Below are 16,449 nucleotides of genomic sequence, written 5' to 3'. Positions count from 1 at the left end.
CCGGATCAGGACCAGGATCAGGATCAGGGTCTCTGTCACTGCTCATCACAGAGCGCTGAGGGGGCCGGATCAGGACCAGGATCAGGATCAGGGTCTCTGTCACTGCTCATCTGAAGAGCGCTGAGGGGGCAGGATCAGGATCAGGATCAGGATCAGGACCAGGATCAGGACCAGGATCAGGATCAGGGTCTCTGTCACTGCTCATCTGAAGAGCGCTGAGGGGGCAGGATCAGGATCAGGATCAGGATCAGGATCAGGACCAGGACCAGGGTCAGGATCAGGACCAGGGTCAGGGTCAGGACCAGGATCAGGATCAGGATCAGGATCAGGACCAGGACCAGGATCAGGGTCTCTGCAGACCTGGGGGGAGGGGCCATGTTGGTCCTCCCTGTGACTGGCTGCGGCTCAGCGGCAAGGCGTCCCCTTCACGCACAGATGTGCTTCTTTCTCTCCAGGAGGCTCCGCCCCCTCCTCTCTGACTGTCGGAGGGTCATGTGACCTGAAGCCGGAAGCTGTAACGTTCTCAGCGACTTCACCCGGCGGCCCCTGGAGGCCAGACGCCTGCGTTACACCCATGTGTTCCAGCTGCTGCAGCGTGCATTATAACACGGCTGATTCTGATTGGACGCTCTGAACGTCCAGGTAAACAGATGACCTCACCTCCTCCGAGCTCATGAGGAAGCTGGGTCACCTTTCAAAATAAAAGCATGAATCTCTGCTAACAAGGCCGGAGGATGGAGCCAGCAGGACAGACGAGCTGGAGGCACTTTGACAGGTCTCAAGGCGTCCCAATATGGCTGCCAAAAGGGGGCGGGGCCAAAGCATCCTTCATATGTACATCAGTTCATTCATCACTCTGAAGCTAAATGCTGCTGCTGTCAGTCACACACACACACACACACACACACACACACACACACACACACACACACACACACACACACACACACACACACACACACACACACACACACACACACACACACACACACACACACACACACACACACAGATTGAAGGCCGACTGATTCTTTAAAGTTCTCACCAACATTCAGCGTGCAGAGACGGCGTGGACGAGTCACATGACAACTCTGCTCCCCCCTTTCCCTCTGAAGACCAGCGAGTTTAACTGGTGACCAGCGAGTTGAACTGGTGACCAGCGAGTTGAACTGGTGACCAGCGAGTTGAACTGGTGACCAGCGAGTTGAACTGGTGACCAGCGAGTTGAACTGGTGACCAGCGAGTTGAACTGGTGACCAGCGAGTTGAACTGGTGACCAGCGAGTTGAACTGGAGACCAGCGAGTTGAACTGGTGACCAGCGAGTTGAACTGGTGACCAGCGAGTTGAACTGGTGACCAGCGAGTTGAACTGGTGACCAGCGAGTTGAACTGGTGACCAGCGAGTTGAACTGGTGACCAGCGAGTTGAACTGGTGACCAGCGAGTTGAACTGGTGACCAGCGAGTTGAACTGGTGACCAGCGAGTTGAACTGGTGACCAGCGAGTTGAACTGGTGACCAGCGAGTTGAACTGGTGACCAGCGAGTTGAACTGGTGACCAGCAAGTTGAACTGGTGACCAGCGAGTTGAACTGGTGACCAGCGAGTTGAACTGGTGACCAGCGAGTTGAACTGGTGACCAGCGAGTTGAACTGGTGACCAGCGAGTTGAACTGGAGACCAGCGAGTTGAACTGGTGACCAGTGAGTTGAACTGGTGACCAGTGAGTTGAACTGGTGACCAGCGAGTTGAACTGGTGACCAGCGAGTTGAACTGGTGACCAGCGAGTTGAACTGGTGACCAGCGAGTTGAACTGGTGACCAGCGAGTTGAACTGGTGGGAGAAGCTGCAGCTCTTAAAGTCTCTGATGTTTTGTTGGATTCTCCTGATTGGAGCTTTAAAGACACAAAGAACCTTTGATCGCCTGTCGCTGTGTGTGTGTGTGTGTGTGTGTGTGTGTGTGTGTGTGTGTGTGTGTGTGTGTGTCGTAGACAAACGGTAAGTAAAGTGCTTTCACACACACACACACACACACACACACACACACACACACACAGATTGAAGGCCGACTGATTCTTTAAAGTTCTCACCAACATTCAGCGTGCAGAGACGGCGTGGACGAGTCACATGACAACTCTGCTCCCCCCTTTCCCTCTGAAGACCAGCGAGTTTAACTGGTGACCAGCGAGTTGAACTGGTGACCAGCGAGTTGAACTGGTGACCAGCGAGTTGAACTGGTGACCAGCGAGTTGAACTGGTGACCAGCGAGTTGAACTGGTGACCAGCGAGTTGAACTGGTGACCAGCGAGTTGAACTGGTGACCAGCGAGTTGAACTGGAGACCAGCGAGTTGAACTGGTGACCAGCGAGTTGAACTGGTGACCAGCGAGTTGAACTGGTGACCAGCGAGTTGAACTGGTGACCAGCGAGTTGAACTGGTGACCAGCGAGTTGAACTGGTGACCAGCGAGTTGAACTGGTGACCAGCGAGTTGAACTGGTGACCAGCGAGTTGAACTGGTGACCAGCGAGTTGAACTGGTGACCAGCGAGTTGAACTGGTGACCAGCGAGTTGAACTGGTGACCAGCGAGTTGAACTGGTGACCAGCGAGTTGAACTGGTGACCAGCAAGTTGAACTGGTGACCAGCGAGTTGAACTGGTGACCAGCGAGTTGAACTGGTGACCAGCGAGTTGAACTGGTGACCAGCGAGTTGAACTGGTGACCAGCGAGTTGAACTGGAGACCAGCGAGTTGAACTGGTGACCAGTGAGTTGAACTGGTGACCAGTGAGTTGAACTGGTGACCAGCGAGTTGAACTGGTGACCAGCGAGTTGAACTGGTGACCAGCGAGTTGAACTGGTGACCAGCGAGTTGAACTGGTGACCAGCGAGTTGAACTGGTGGGAGAAGCTGCAGCTCTTAAAGTCTCTGATGTTTTGTTGGATTCTCCTGATTGGAGCTTTAAAGACACAAAGAACCTTTGATCGCCTGTCGCTGTGTGTGTGTGTGTGTGTGTGTGTGTGTGTGTGTGTGTGTGTGTGTGTGTGTGTGTGTGTGTGTGTGTGTGTGTGTGTGTGTGTGTCGTAGACAAACGGTAAGTAAAGTGCTTTCACACACACACACACACACACACACACACACACACACACACACACACACACACACACACACACACACACCCTGAATAGAAAAAGGTTTTTCTTTAATGAGAGTGAAATTTAAATCCTGGACATTGTGCTGCTTTTAGACCACAGCCAAGACAGGCAGGTTCTCCTTCCACACACACACACACACACACACACACTCACACACACACTCACACACACACACACACACACACTCACACACACACACACACACACACACACACACACTCACACACACACACACACACACACACACACACAGCGGTGATGTAATGGTTTTGCTGGGGCTGAAACGCGTCTGGTCACCTGCTGTGAGGTGAACTGGGTTTACAGTCAGTCAGGAACACAAACGTCTCTGTTTATTTATTCAGCTCAAAGTGTGAAGACGACGTCGTCATCGATGTTAAACACGTCAACAACCTCTCCAAGGACCCCTTAAGGACCCCTTCAAGGGCCCCCCCAAGGACCCCCCTTAAGGACCCCTTCAAGGGCCTTGAAACGTCCTCCACACCTTGTTTGTTGTCATTGACAGCACAGAGACCTTCTTACAAACCTGCATCAGTTATCGAACATGTTGACCGTGGGGTCCTTTAAAAAGCTTCTTTGAGGAGAACATCATGAAGTTAGAACCTCTGAGGAACCTGCAGAGCTTTCTAAAGAACCTGGACCTGTGAGCAGAACCTTCCTCTCCTCAGACGCGTTTAAAAAGCTTCTTTTAAAGAGAGAACAGAAACTCAAACATCTTCTCAACCTTCATGTTGACTCTTCACTCTTCATCTCTTTGTGTGCTCCCAGAATCTGACAACAACAGCCTTTAACTTCTCCCCCAGGTGTGTTAGATGACACCTTTCAGGACCCAGGTAAACCAGACCCCTCATAGATCCTCCTACAGGACCTGTCAATCACCTGCACAGATGCAGCTGTTTGCTTAAACTTCAGACAGGCTACCTTTACCTCTTTAAAGCAGCATGACATGCGCGCGCGCTGCAGGAGCGCGAGAGGCGGGCAGGTGCTCCGCTTCTCACGACTGCATAACATCCACGCACGCGCTCACGAACTCAACTTGTAAAAAGAGCAACAGGTCGGTTGAAATGTGGAAATAAGAAAGGTGCAGCAGGAGAGCGGACTTACAGGTAAGACGTGAACGCGCTCAGGTTGCTCGGGATCTCCCGGAGTCCCAGGTCCGAGCAGTCCACCCGCTGCAGCAGCCCGTCCAGGTCGCACCGACAGCGGTCTGGGCAGCTGCTCCGCCCCGCTGCGGTGTCCCCGTCCACCCCGGGCTCCGCGCTCTCCTTCTCGGCCGTTGAGCTCTGCATCTCCCCCGCGGCCACGGAGCTCCTGAGCCCGGCAGAGAGCAGCGCAAACACGGCCAACAACGCCACAAAGCCCCGCATGTCCTCTGCGGTTTGTCCCCGGAGGCTGGAAGCTTCAAGTCGAAGACACTCAAAGTGAAAAAGAGTTTGAGTGAATGAAAGCAGAAAAACAAAGCTGCAGCCCAGAGTCCGGATCACGGTGTTTGTGCTTGTTTAGGATCTGCTCACATGAGGCGGACTGAAGCAGCTCAGATTAACTTCAGATTATCTGCACGGAAAGTTTTGCACAGATTATAAAAGAGTGAAATCAAAAAGTTCAGCTGCTCTGAGCTGCAGGCTGGTCGCTTTCCAGGCTGCACGCGTGGAGCGTGTGTGTGTGTGTGTGTGTGTGTGTGTGTGAGAGAGAGACTCCCTCCACTCAGACTACAAGTGTGTGTCAGCCCCGTTTCCTCTTATATCCTCACAGTCTGTCTGTGGTGACAGCCCACTTTACCCAGAGGGAAACTCGTCCTGCAGCATCTTCAGGAGGCTGATCAGTCAACATGGAGGATTCTTCACATTTGTGTGTCGATGCTTTTTTAGGGACTCTCACTCAAAGATGAAATGTTTATTTGTGTTCTTGATGACAGAAGCCCTTGAGGGACAAACACAGGGCCACAGCTCGTCAACGTGCGGGACGCTGCTGACAAACTTTAAAGATGGCGTCAGCGACTTTATCCTACAAAATGTGCAATTTATGCAACGACAGTAGAAGACCCCCCTAAGGGGGCCCCATGTGGCAGCTCTCATTATTCCTGTTCAAAAGCTCTTTATGTTCTAAAGTTCTCATTCTTTTCGGCGGCGGTGGGAGGGGCCGAGAGTCGCCTCTGATCATAACGAGTCCGAAGACGTTCATCATATTCACACTAACATGACGAGACAGGAACATACTGCTCATATTGACCCACAATGCACTGGGGCTCGAGTGTTGTCTGTCTCTGTATGTCACCCCTGTGATTGGCTCTCTCTCTCTTTGGTTTAGTTTGGTTTGGTAAAGTAACGTTGCTCTGCCTCGTGTGGAAGCATCAGGGAATCAATCAAATGTTTCCGAAAGAGTTAAAAAGATATTGAAGTTGAAACGTCTTTAAAGGTGGATTGTACGATTTGTCTCCACTAGGGGGCAGAAGACAACAGTGAATCAAACACAGCTCTGAGGGAGCTGATGGTTATTTGGTTCATCATGACGTGTCGGACACATCCAGACGACCACACTCACGAACCGCCGCTCCAGTCGGAACAACAAGTCAGAAACTCGACTTGACGTCGTATTCGTCATCACGTGGTGGAAAAATACGGCGTGTTCACGTTAAGATGCTTTTCTGCTGTTGTTACAAAATTCAGACTTTCTAAACTGAAATCACAGGAACACGCAGATGTGTGTGTCCACCGTTTCTACACACACACACACACCGAGCCCTGGTTAATGATTGGCTCTCCACCACTTTGTCCCATCTCGGACTTCCGACGTTTGTGATGAGAGATTTTGTCCAGGTGTGTGTGTGGTGATCGTTATCACACACACACACGAGCGCTGTCAGTGTGAAGCAATCTGTCTCAAAGCAGTTCAACATTTTTAGAGCATCGAGCTCGTTTCTGCGTCTGAATTCCTCCAGATCTGGTTCTTCACACGTTTCTTGGATTGTTCTGATAGAACCACGATCCATGAAATCACCAAGAGGACTCCTCAGGGACAAATCAACAACAAATACAGTTTGACATGAACATTTGGTCTTCACTTCATTAGTTTGGTTCCTCTCAGGTTCTGAAGGGCTTCAAGCTCTTCTAGTCAGACGCTGCCCTCTAGTGGTGGGTTGCTTTTCCTGCAGCTGGAGGAGCAGTTTGTTTTTTATTGAAGCAGTAAGAGGTGATTTTCCTTCATCTGTTCGTCCAGCTCGTCTCATGACCACATTTAGACTGTGCTCAGATACATCAGGACACGAAGCACCTCAGTCCAGTGTGTTTAAGATAGCGCCTCGCTAACATGCTAACCACCTCACAGCGAGGACGATTTCTTTTTCTTTAAGCACAAAACTGCAAATAAAACCAACAATTCAAAATATCAGAAACAAAACTTTATTCAACAATCTGACAAAAAAACAGCATAAAAAAAGTTCATCAACGCCTCCTTAGTGAAATCTTTATTTATAAAAAACACAAAAACAGAGGAGTCTGTTTTTAGAACAAGGTTCTCATCTCAATCAAACTTCAGTAAACCTTCTGAAAACAGAATCCTGAGTTGCACTCTAATCCGTCACCATGGAGACAGAGAGGCGGGACCTATCAGGAGGTCAGTGAACGACGGAGTTGAGCGGCTCGGCTCGGATGTTTCCTAAATCCAGCGTGGAGTCGGTCTCCTCGTCGATCTCTCCGATCACAGCTCTGAAACAAAAACACATCAAACATCAGCAGGTGTTCAGAAGGCCCTCGCTGTCCACTCAAACAAACCATATATGGTAAGGACACGCCCATTTGAAGGTCACATCTTCTCCATGTTCCTCTAACATGTGTCTCCTGTCTGTCTTCAAACCCCCCAATGATGAGAAAAGTCTGTCCTCTCCGTCTTCTGCCTGCTCAAACAGGCCGTTTGGAGACGTTCCCTTCATGACATCACAAAGGGCAGTAGCCCCTCCCCCAGGTGGGGTCTCAAACAGAAACTGTTGAAAAACAAACTGCACAATCCTGGCTTCAAAAAGCTGTTGGGAGTTTCGGTGCCTTGCTCAAGGGCGTTGGTTTTTTATTTAATAATCCGACCCATCACAAAAAATAAATGGCTGATGGAAATAATCATTAGATGCTGCCTGTCGTGACGTTGACTCAAAGTGAGGCTGGGACCGCCATCCATGGGTCTCCAGCGCCCCCTGCAGGGACATTCATATTTACAGCGCGTGGTTGAGCCAGGCGACGTTTGTTCATTGTGACATGACACAATGAATTGATCCTCTGTCACACTGAGGCTCCGGGTGTTTTCTGAGCAGGTCAAAGGTCACTCACACGTTGTCTCCTCTGACGATGTAGAGTCCCAGCACCACCTGCTCCACGCCCTGACCCGAGCTGAACACACGCTCATGACTCTCATCCAGGATCAGGTTGATGGTCTGATCGAAGCCCTTCAGGGTGCCCTGAAAACACACACACCATTACTAACACGTGACGGTACAATAACATACACACTTGTACACACTCACCACAATCATCCTGCCGTCTGACGTCACGATGGCCACGGTCCCTGAACCACAGTTAAAGTAAAAACACAGTTCCGGATAATAAACAGATTAAATTAAGCGGATTAAATTGGGATAAAGTTCAAACAGAAATGACAAACTCGACTTTAAAAACACATTTTAATCTTTAACACTAGGAAACACATTCCGCTGCTAGCTTGTACGCTAAGCTAACCAGCTTCCATTCATTCAGACGGGCAGTTAGCATGTTAGCATTAGCAGCAGGATACGGTTGATGTAGCTCTCGAGCGCGGTGGACATCTTCCTTCCGCTTTGTTGTTTCCACCGGTGAGCGCGCGACGAAACACAACAGCAACGTTAACGGAGGAGTGGAGGAGCAGGTAAACAGCGACGACACACCGGAGAACAGCCACAAGTAATCAAACACCGAGTCAACCAGCAGGCAGGAGAGGAGAGCGCCGAGCGGGGACGTCACATCCGGCTCAACATTTAACGGAACACAAAATACTAAAATATGTCAATTAAAATTTCATATGGAAAAAGAAATGTCAACTATAATCTATTCTGAAGCTGACTGAGGACTTTATGTGGTGACATTTACGACATTTAAACAAATAATAAACATTCTGATTAAAATTAATATTTAGTTTGAATAAATTAATCTGTTTTCAGACTGTAACAGGTTGCTGTCGTTCACTTCCTGATTTGGCGTCCTGCAGGATAACCACAGACCAACCTAGTATACACATTATAGTATACACACTACATATAATACACTAAATATAGTATACACATTATGTATAGAATACACAATAAATATAGTATACACACTACGTGTAGTGTACACACTAAAAATAATATACACAGTAGGAGAGGGGAGAGAGAATGAGAGGGGAATTAGGTGTGAAAGAAGCCCCAGGAAGGTCAGTCCCAGGCAGCCCACTTGAAGGACTATGGTCTCCATCGCAGCTTATTTATCTTTTTATTTATTGCAGAACGCTGCAGGGTTGCCAAGGGACGGCTGCTCTCCAGGTCTGGAAGAAATTCTTGGTTTTATATTATGGAACTATGGTGTGATTTACAGAACACGCTGTTCAGCACCCTCTGATTACTCTAACATGTTAACCTCATGACATAAAACTTTGTCCAAGCTTGTTTACACCTCCAGTATTGAGACTATATATTTGAGATTAAAACAGGGATCAGCAAAATAGGGAGACTTTAAATAAAAGAACATGGAGTCGGGTCATCCCAGCAGGTCTTCATCTTTATTGTTGCTCAGTTGTCGTCCATACAAAGGGGGGTGGAGTAGAGCAGTGGAGCCCGACAGGACAAACACCAGGAACGTCATGCTACCAAAGTATTAAATTTGTACAAAAATACTTTACAACATCCCTGTTCCTTTAAAGAAAAATACAGTTTGGTTGGTGAAGCTACATGGAAACTAATCTGACCCACTACTTAAATGGCAGTGCAATGCATGTGTGTGTGTGTGTGTGTGTGTGTGTGTGTGTGTCAGTATGTGTCTGTGAGTGTCAGTGTGTGTGCGCGTGCGTGTAGGATGTCTTGCTGAGGTGAAATCACTAGAGTGCAAATCCCTGCAATGTTACACACTCTCTCTCTCTCTCTCACACACACACACACACAGTTAATACATGCACATTAGTGTGTATGGCTTTTGACCTCACTCATTAAACCCTCCTGAGGCCACGCCCCCAAGTGAATGTGGCTTTTTCCCATTGGTGGAACAGTACGTCTCTGCTAAAAGCTAACAATGCTAATCACGTAGCAAGGCTCTGTTTTTACTTCCAACAAGTTTTTGTGTTCAGGTCGTTTTTAAAAATTTGGGGGCGCTAACCATTAGCTCTGCTAGCATGATGGTTAAACCTGATGTTAGAAATGTTTACCTGGTTTAAGTCTTTGATTATTAGCCGTTTAAGCCCTGTGTTAGCAATATGCTATGCAGATATTAACAGTTTGTCTAAATGACATCTTAGGCTTGTGCTCACCATTTACCTGGCATATTAGCCTTGTGCTAGCTATGTAATAACCCTTCATTAGTTAAGGTTTAGCGTCTTAGCCTTCTTGTAATGCTAACCATATACCACTATCTTAGCAAAGCTAACAGATGTTAGTACTGTTTTAGTGCTACCATGTCACTATCTAACGGCCCTGACACACCGAACAGACGGTGAAGATCATGTGGTGAGTCTTGAGTTAAACTAGATTAACCACATACGTTCTGCGGCGGCAGTCTGTTGTTTTAATACAAGAAGACCGTTTCCACAAACGCTGTCGTGCACCGCTCGTAATATAAATTGTCTATTTTTCTAGAATAATCTCTGATGAAAAGTTGAAAATGGCGCTGTCAGCCAGAAGGGGTCCAACAGGTGTCAATGGGAGATGGACAAACTACCAAAAACTAAAGCAACGACTGCTCACCGAAAACCAACCATCTCTTTTGTGCTAACACAGACATGCCTGTGTTAGCCCTGCAAGCCTCTGATAACCACGAGCTTGGTGTGTTGTAACCATACGCTAGCTAGCTAAACGAGCCAGATGTGGACCATTGGCTGGATATGTGCTAACATCTGGATGCTATCCTTGTGTTATCTGTGTGCTAACAATATATTTATGGTGCATTCCATCCGTAACTACAACATGGCTGCTCTGTGCATTAACAGTAGAGTCAGAAGCTTTTTGATTTTTCTGTTGTAATTTGTTTTAGTTGACTCGGGATGTTTTATGAGCGGAGCTAGTGTTTCCTCCAGCCAATGACAGCGGCAGCAGGTGAGTTTACGGACGTGAACGTAGCAGCAAAGAAGAGAAAATCTAATCAGAGTGAGGAGAAACAGCGAGAGGAGAAAGCTGCTTCTAAAACCAGGCTGAACCTTGTGTTGTCTTTTACCCGTGGACTTAGAGTTGGTCTACTTCCTGTTGGACAGGAAGCTGACAAACACCAGCAGTTAGCTTGTGCTAGCGTGCATTAGCTTACAGTGTAGCTACAAGTAGTAAATGTACACACTACTTCCTACAGGGAGTGGGCGGGGCTTCTGGGGGCGATGAGCCCAGGAGGAGGGGCCACATTTGAAGGTTGTGTTTACATTTCTACTGACTCCACCTTTAAAGTGTTTATTAGCTATTTTGTTTTGATTTAGTGAATTTACTTCAATCACATCAAAGTTTGTGCAAGTCAACTTGAGTGTGATGTCATTCCCGTCTCTGACCTCTGAGGTTAATGGAACGCACCGCGTGTAAACATGTTTGCAAGTTTAGCCTTGTGCTGAGAGTGTTTATGGTTTATGCTAGTCCTATGCTCAATATCTGCTAGCCGCATGCTAATTGTATACAAGTTGGTTTTATATTCAAAAACATTTGAGTCAATCACAGCTTTCTGATCTCACAGGACCCGATTGGTGGTTGGCACTGAGGGAGGGTTCTGATTGGCCAGTTTACACACACACACACACACACACACACACACACACACACACACACACACACACACACACACACACACACACACACACACACACACACACACACACACACACACACACACACACACACACACACACACACACACACACACACACACACGTTCCCTGCTTTGTACAGGACTTTTTTCTCGTGTAACGTTGTTTTCGTGGTTATGACGTGAAGGTTTCGGGATTCCATGGATGTGAACAGCGATGAGACTGAATCATTTTTTAAAATCTATTTTACATCTTTTTAGGTTCAGTCGCCATGGAAACAAACAAACAGAGAAAACTGACAACAGTCAATCAAAAAACACACCGATCAATTAGCATAATAGATCACTGTTACGGGGGCGTCAGAGAAGTTGGGAGGGGGGGGGGGTCATGCTTGGCTTCTTTCTTGGGAGCTGATTGGTTCATTTGTGTGTTGAGGAGAACCAATCGCAGACAGAGTTTTTCTTTCTGATTGGTTCCAGCCAATCAGCTTTATCTCTCAGAATTCTGTCTGGCTTTATCCTTGCTGCTGATTGGTTGAGGAAATAAGGGTTAGGGCTGGGCAAAGCCGAGACGAGGAATTGAGGTGGGAGGGACTTAACTGGCCTTGTGTTTAACACACGCACATAACATACAAACACACACAGACTCACACATACATACACACAGTGTGGCCAGTCTAACAGGTGTAAACAGTAGAAAAGGTTTCTTATTGAACTGCTCAGTGTCATCATCATCATTATTACTCTTCCAGTCTGCAGCTCGTTCATGGCACAGAACTAAAGTTTAAACCCCTCACTCTTCCTGAACACTTCATTAGGGATGCTCTGATCAGTTTCTGATCATAACAAGTGAAGCGGATTCTATTTTTATCCTGAAACTGAGAGTGAAGACATACAAAAAAATAAATAAATCCAAATCTGGATTTCCTTGTGACTTCTGTGTTTCTTTACAGAAATGTTGGTGGGCAAAGCACACAAGTACTTTTATTGTTTTTACAGTTTCAAGCCAAAGTGACCATAAACTCTACAGGGACGAGGTGTTCACAGTTATTCTGATGTTTTGAGCATCAGATGGTTTGCACTGAACTGTGGTGAACACTAGATGAAAACACCGAACACGTAAGAACTGGCGCCCAGGCGTTGTGTTCCCTTTGTTACATGCAGCTCAAAGCGAAGTCCACAGCAGGATCGCATCGGAGTGTCGATGAGCAAATGGGGTTTTATTGTTGAAGACTTTTGGAGGGTTACCCTGCAAATTCAGATTCAAGCAGCTGTTTCCTGATTGGGTTCTATCTCTTCTGTCTGTGGTGAGCTTTAAACCACCTCATGACTTATTAACTGCCATCTGATTGGATCCTCCATCTAGTGAGAGTGATGCTGTTTAAAGCGAAGCCTAAACTTTATTGGTCTAAGACCCAAAAGACCAGAATGTTCCACGTCTTCTTTTGTAATGAGTGAGTAGCAGGGGGATTCCAACCTGATGAAGATCAAGATAAAGACTTCGACATAGATCACAGTGGTTGGATTAAAAAACAGAGTTTCTTTAAAAGAACAGAAACCAGACAGAAATTTGGAGTCGATTTGGTCAATCCCAAAGATCCCCTGATCAGAGCATCACTAATGTCCTTGGCGACCCGTCTCTAGACCAATAGGTTCTGGATTCCGAAGTCCTATCAGTGTTTGTGCTGCCGTGGTTCTTGGCTTGTAACGTCAGACACTAAAGGTCCGGCTCCAGTAAGACCAGATGGACGCACATTTCTGGGCTTTTAGAACCAGTGCTGCGGCTCTGCCTTAGTAACAGCGATTTTATCACTACTAAGGCCATGAACAAGTGCCATGTGTTGAACCATTAAGACCACTGACTGAGCATCTGGCTTTAGTTGGACCAGTACCAATGGGTCTGCCACCACTAAGACCGGAACCCATGTATCCTTGGACCAGAAAGACCATTAGTTTTGGCTTGCTTAAGGCCATGGCTTTGTCACCAGTAGGACTAGAGCCCATGTGTTTTGGACTAGTCTGACAACTGGTTCTTGTTCTGGCTACAGTGGAATAAGAAGCCATGATTTTCAAACCAGTAAGACCAGTGCATACAAGTCTTGAACAATTGGCTGTTGCAGTCGCCCTAGTTCCAGTCTTGCAGAACCAGTAACCATTAATCGCACACCAGTAAAACCATTGGCCGTGGCTCTGTCTTCAGTAGGAATCAGTAGAAATGGCTCTCGGTTGATAGAACCAGTAAGTCCAGTAGTTCCAGTGTTTCCAGAAGGATCAGTAGTCATAGATCTGGTTTCATTGATATCAGTACTTCCAGTGTGCAGAACTGGCTCAGTTGAAGATGAGGAGTTGCTCCAGTCTAATGTGCTTTCAGTTTGCTTCAGCAGTTCAAAGGTCAAACTTTAGTGGTCAAGGGTCCAAGTTCATCCAGAGGGTGTGTAGCACCATGGGGGATCCCCTCTGATCCAGTTTGGATGGGTCTAAACCAGTTTATCGTTGTTTTATTGTTCTCCTTATTGACCTCAACAGTCCAATCTGGTTAGAACCGGTTTAATCCAGTTTCCTCCAGTGTTTGTCTGCTATAAAGATTTATTATTCACCTGACCAACCGCAAACATCACCCCCAATCCATCTCCCGGTTGATTCCACTTGATTGGACCACCATCTTCTCCATGGCCTACAGAGAGCTCTGTAGGTCCTAGATCGCTGCTGATTGGCTGAGGAGCGTGGGTGCTGTTGTTCGTACCGTCTGTGTGATTGGCCAGTAGGGAGGTCGTGGAGGAGGTTGGGTTTCGGCTGATGACGAGCTCCAAATGGTTTGGAGACTCTGCGATCAGTGGAACGACAAGGCAGCAGTCAAAGTCTCTGGTCCGCACATGGTTGATCTGGAAGGAGTCAACATACCTGGTTACAGATTCTGAACACCGGATCAGTACTGTGCAAGAAGTGTGTTATCAGGTCTTTTGTTCATCGTGTTCTGTACCTGTAGTATTCGGTCATAGGCTCTAAGGCCGCCCTTCTCTGCTGGGCCCCCCGGTCGAATGTTGCTAACGTAAACACCACGGTCCAATAAACCATCAGACACACTGAAACCAAAGTCCTCCAGATCTGAAGCCTTCTCGAGAGTCAACTACAAACACCAACAGACTCTGTTAGCACCACAGCATGGACATCAAAGTCAAGATCAGGCAAGTACATCTTTCAAACAAAGGACAAAGTTTCACCTTATGGAGTTCTACAGGGTTCTGGTTTAGGATCTCATTGACTTCCTGCCTCATCTTCCTCATGGCAAAGGCCCGCCGCTGTGGATCGGAGGGCAAGGTGTTTGATCGAGCTGATACCTGGAAGACAACACACGAGTAAGCCTCTGCAATATGAAGGTAAGTGCTGCATTTCTAGGTTTAGGGGGAGCGGCCTGGATACCTGTGGTCTGGAGTTGCTGCGTTCCTGGAAGCTGGCCTGACGTCCCAGGGTGCTGCGCAGTGGAGTGGGGTCATGGTTCAGACTGAGAGTGGATCCTGACATGATGGTTGCCTGAAGACCAAAAACAGCAGTTCAAAAAGAGCGAATAGTCAACGTCCGGATCAAAATGGAGGTGAAGGAATCCTGGGAGACTGAATCCCAGCAGGACCTAAAAGGTCTCCAACGGTTTCTAGTTTTCTTTTTCTGAAGGGGACAGAATCTGCTGCTGTCTCTGCTGAGATAATCCACTCATGTGATCTATTTTCACTTCTGTTGGATACTTCTTCAAAATTATTTTTTCGAGGCGACATCTACTGAGATCTCCCTCTGCTCCTTAGGCCGGGCGTACACTGTGTAGCCGTCTCTGTTGAGCAGCAGGGTTGGACATGTAGCAGTCAGTGTTTGTTAGCGCTGTAGCATCTTTCTGCTTGTAAATAAAACAACATCAACTTCTTTCTTTTCGGACTTCACCAAACATCTGTGGGTTCTGTCAAAGGGAACTTTATGGACAAACGGTCTCGCTAAGACGCACGCCGTGTGCACTCAGGTTGTGTTGCGGTGTGAGAACATCGTTCACTGTGAGCGTGTGCCCCGCCTGGACGAACATCCCCGACACACTGCTGTTTATGGTTTGAGGATCATTTCCAGCTTCGTTGCTCCTCAGAGTTAATATTTTGTTCAAGTCTTCTCACATCACAGATGCCCACCTCTCATCCAATCAGAATCAAGGACTCATCAGACGCATGCATGACTTTAACAGATCTGCTTCATGACTGGCAAAACAAACTACCCATCAGGCCTTGCACAAGCTCTCCCAGCATGCCTTGCTCAAACTGCCATGCCCAATGCAACATGACTCTGCCACGTGGTTGGCCATAAGCTGGGTGATGTCACAAAAACGCCACCATGGTCGGGAGCTTGCTGCTGCGTTTGGGTTGCGGTTAGAGTCACATTCAGAAAACATGTTTGATGTTACACGACGCTTGAAATCGAGTTAGAGAGAGGAGAGAGGAGACAGGAGGAGAGTTAGTAGAGGAGAGGAAGGAGGATACCAGAGTGAGGAGACGTGTCTCCTGTCCAGACTCCTGGAAGAGAAGGAGTCATTTCTCTTTTTAGCGTTAGCATCATCACAGCTAGCATACTGCTGCTTCTGCTACTGAGGGCTGGGCAATAAATCAACCACACAAAGATCTGATACTAGTTTCACTCTTGAGAGGTTGTAAACATGGTTGAATATCTTCTGGACGATGATGCAGAGTGAAAAGGTTACCGGGCAGCAGCTCGGCTAGCAGCTTTATTCTAGATTTATTTCACAGATTATTTTTAGTTTGCCCAGCCCGAACTTTACGACTTTTAGATTTATATTTGAAACACTCACCTCCAGCTCACGGAGGATGCCGCTCTGTCCGCACGTCTCCAGATCTTCTAGAGCCTGAGACCAGAAGTTCTCCTCCTGGTCCGGTTCTGTCCCATCATGCCCCACTGTGAACCTATCGCAGAGGGGGGAGAATCAGCCAATCAGAGCACAGAACACCCTCAGGACCTCACACAGGAGGGTTAAGTGACAAACACTTCATGCTGGTGGAGAGTTGTGTTAAACCGACAGGTGAGGGGGGGGGGGGTCGGAGACGTCACACACATCCAACAGATTTGTGTGTGTCAGTTAGAGGGGGGTCAAAGGTCACCAGGTGAGGGTCACAGAGGACTGTGTGGGGGTTAAAGGTCAGTGTGGTACCTGCTGTCAGTGATTAGACCGCTGGGCAGATTACAGGCTCTGCAGACACAGACACACTGCTGTTACTGCCATTAGCTCAATGCTATCAACTCCCACTGACTTCAATG

The 16,449-nt window shown here is 47.7% G+C and overlaps 2 protein-coding genes across 2 annotated transcripts; both read right to left on the bottom strand.

Annotated features, from left to right (window-relative positions):
• Positions 1–6,614: 6,614 nt before the first annotated feature.
• Positions 6,615–8,162, bottom strand: lsm8 (LSM8 homolog, U6 small nuclear RNA associated). The gene is made up of 4 exons (XM_079372997.1): positions 7,943–8,162; positions 7,677–7,717; positions 7,483–7,610; positions 6,615–6,870 (listed from the first exon to the last, which is right to left on the bottom strand). The coding sequence occupies exons 1-4, from the start codon at positions 7,971–7,973 to the stop codon at positions 6,780–6,782; spliced, it is 291 nt and encodes a 96-aa protein (XP_079229123.1). The 5' UTR covers positions 7,974–8,162; the 3' UTR covers positions 6,615–6,779.
• Positions 8,163–8,921: 759 nt separating this feature from the next.
• Positions 8,922–16,381, bottom strand: LOC306819226 (glutamate receptor-interacting protein 1-like; the record flags this gene model as incomplete). Its single annotated transcript, XM_079372998.1, has 6 exons — positions 8,922–14,030; positions 14,129–14,275; positions 14,370–14,486; positions 14,569–14,679; positions 15,986–16,097; positions 16,343–16,381. Coding segments are annotated over 6 exons (832 nt in total), but the record flags the coding sequence as incomplete, so codon positions are not given.
• Between the last annotated feature and the right edge of the window lie 68 nt (positions 16,382–16,449).

The sequence above is a fragment of the Symphodus melops genome, assembly GCF_947650265.1.
Source record: "Symphodus melops genome assembly, contig: scaffold_433, whole genome shotgun sequence".
NCBI lineage: Eukaryota > Metazoa > Chordata > Actinopteri > Labriformes > Labridae > Symphodus > Symphodus melops.
The sequence above is the reverse complement of the archived record's forward strand: the minus strand, read 5'-3'. Positions and strand labels throughout refer to the sequence as shown.

Coding starts and splice junctions, on each gene's coding strand:
- lsm8 (XM_079372997.1), bottom strand. CDS start 7,973: ATGTCCACCGCGCTCGAGAGCTACATCAACC. Junction 7,611..7,676: donor CAGACGGCAGGATGATTGTG/GTGAGTGTGTAC, acceptor GTGTGTTTTCAG/GGCACCCTGAAGGGCTTCGA. Junction 6,871..7,482: donor ATCGTCAGAGGAGACAACGT/GTGAGTGACCTT, acceptor TTTTTGTTTCAG/AGCTGTGATCGGAGAGATCG.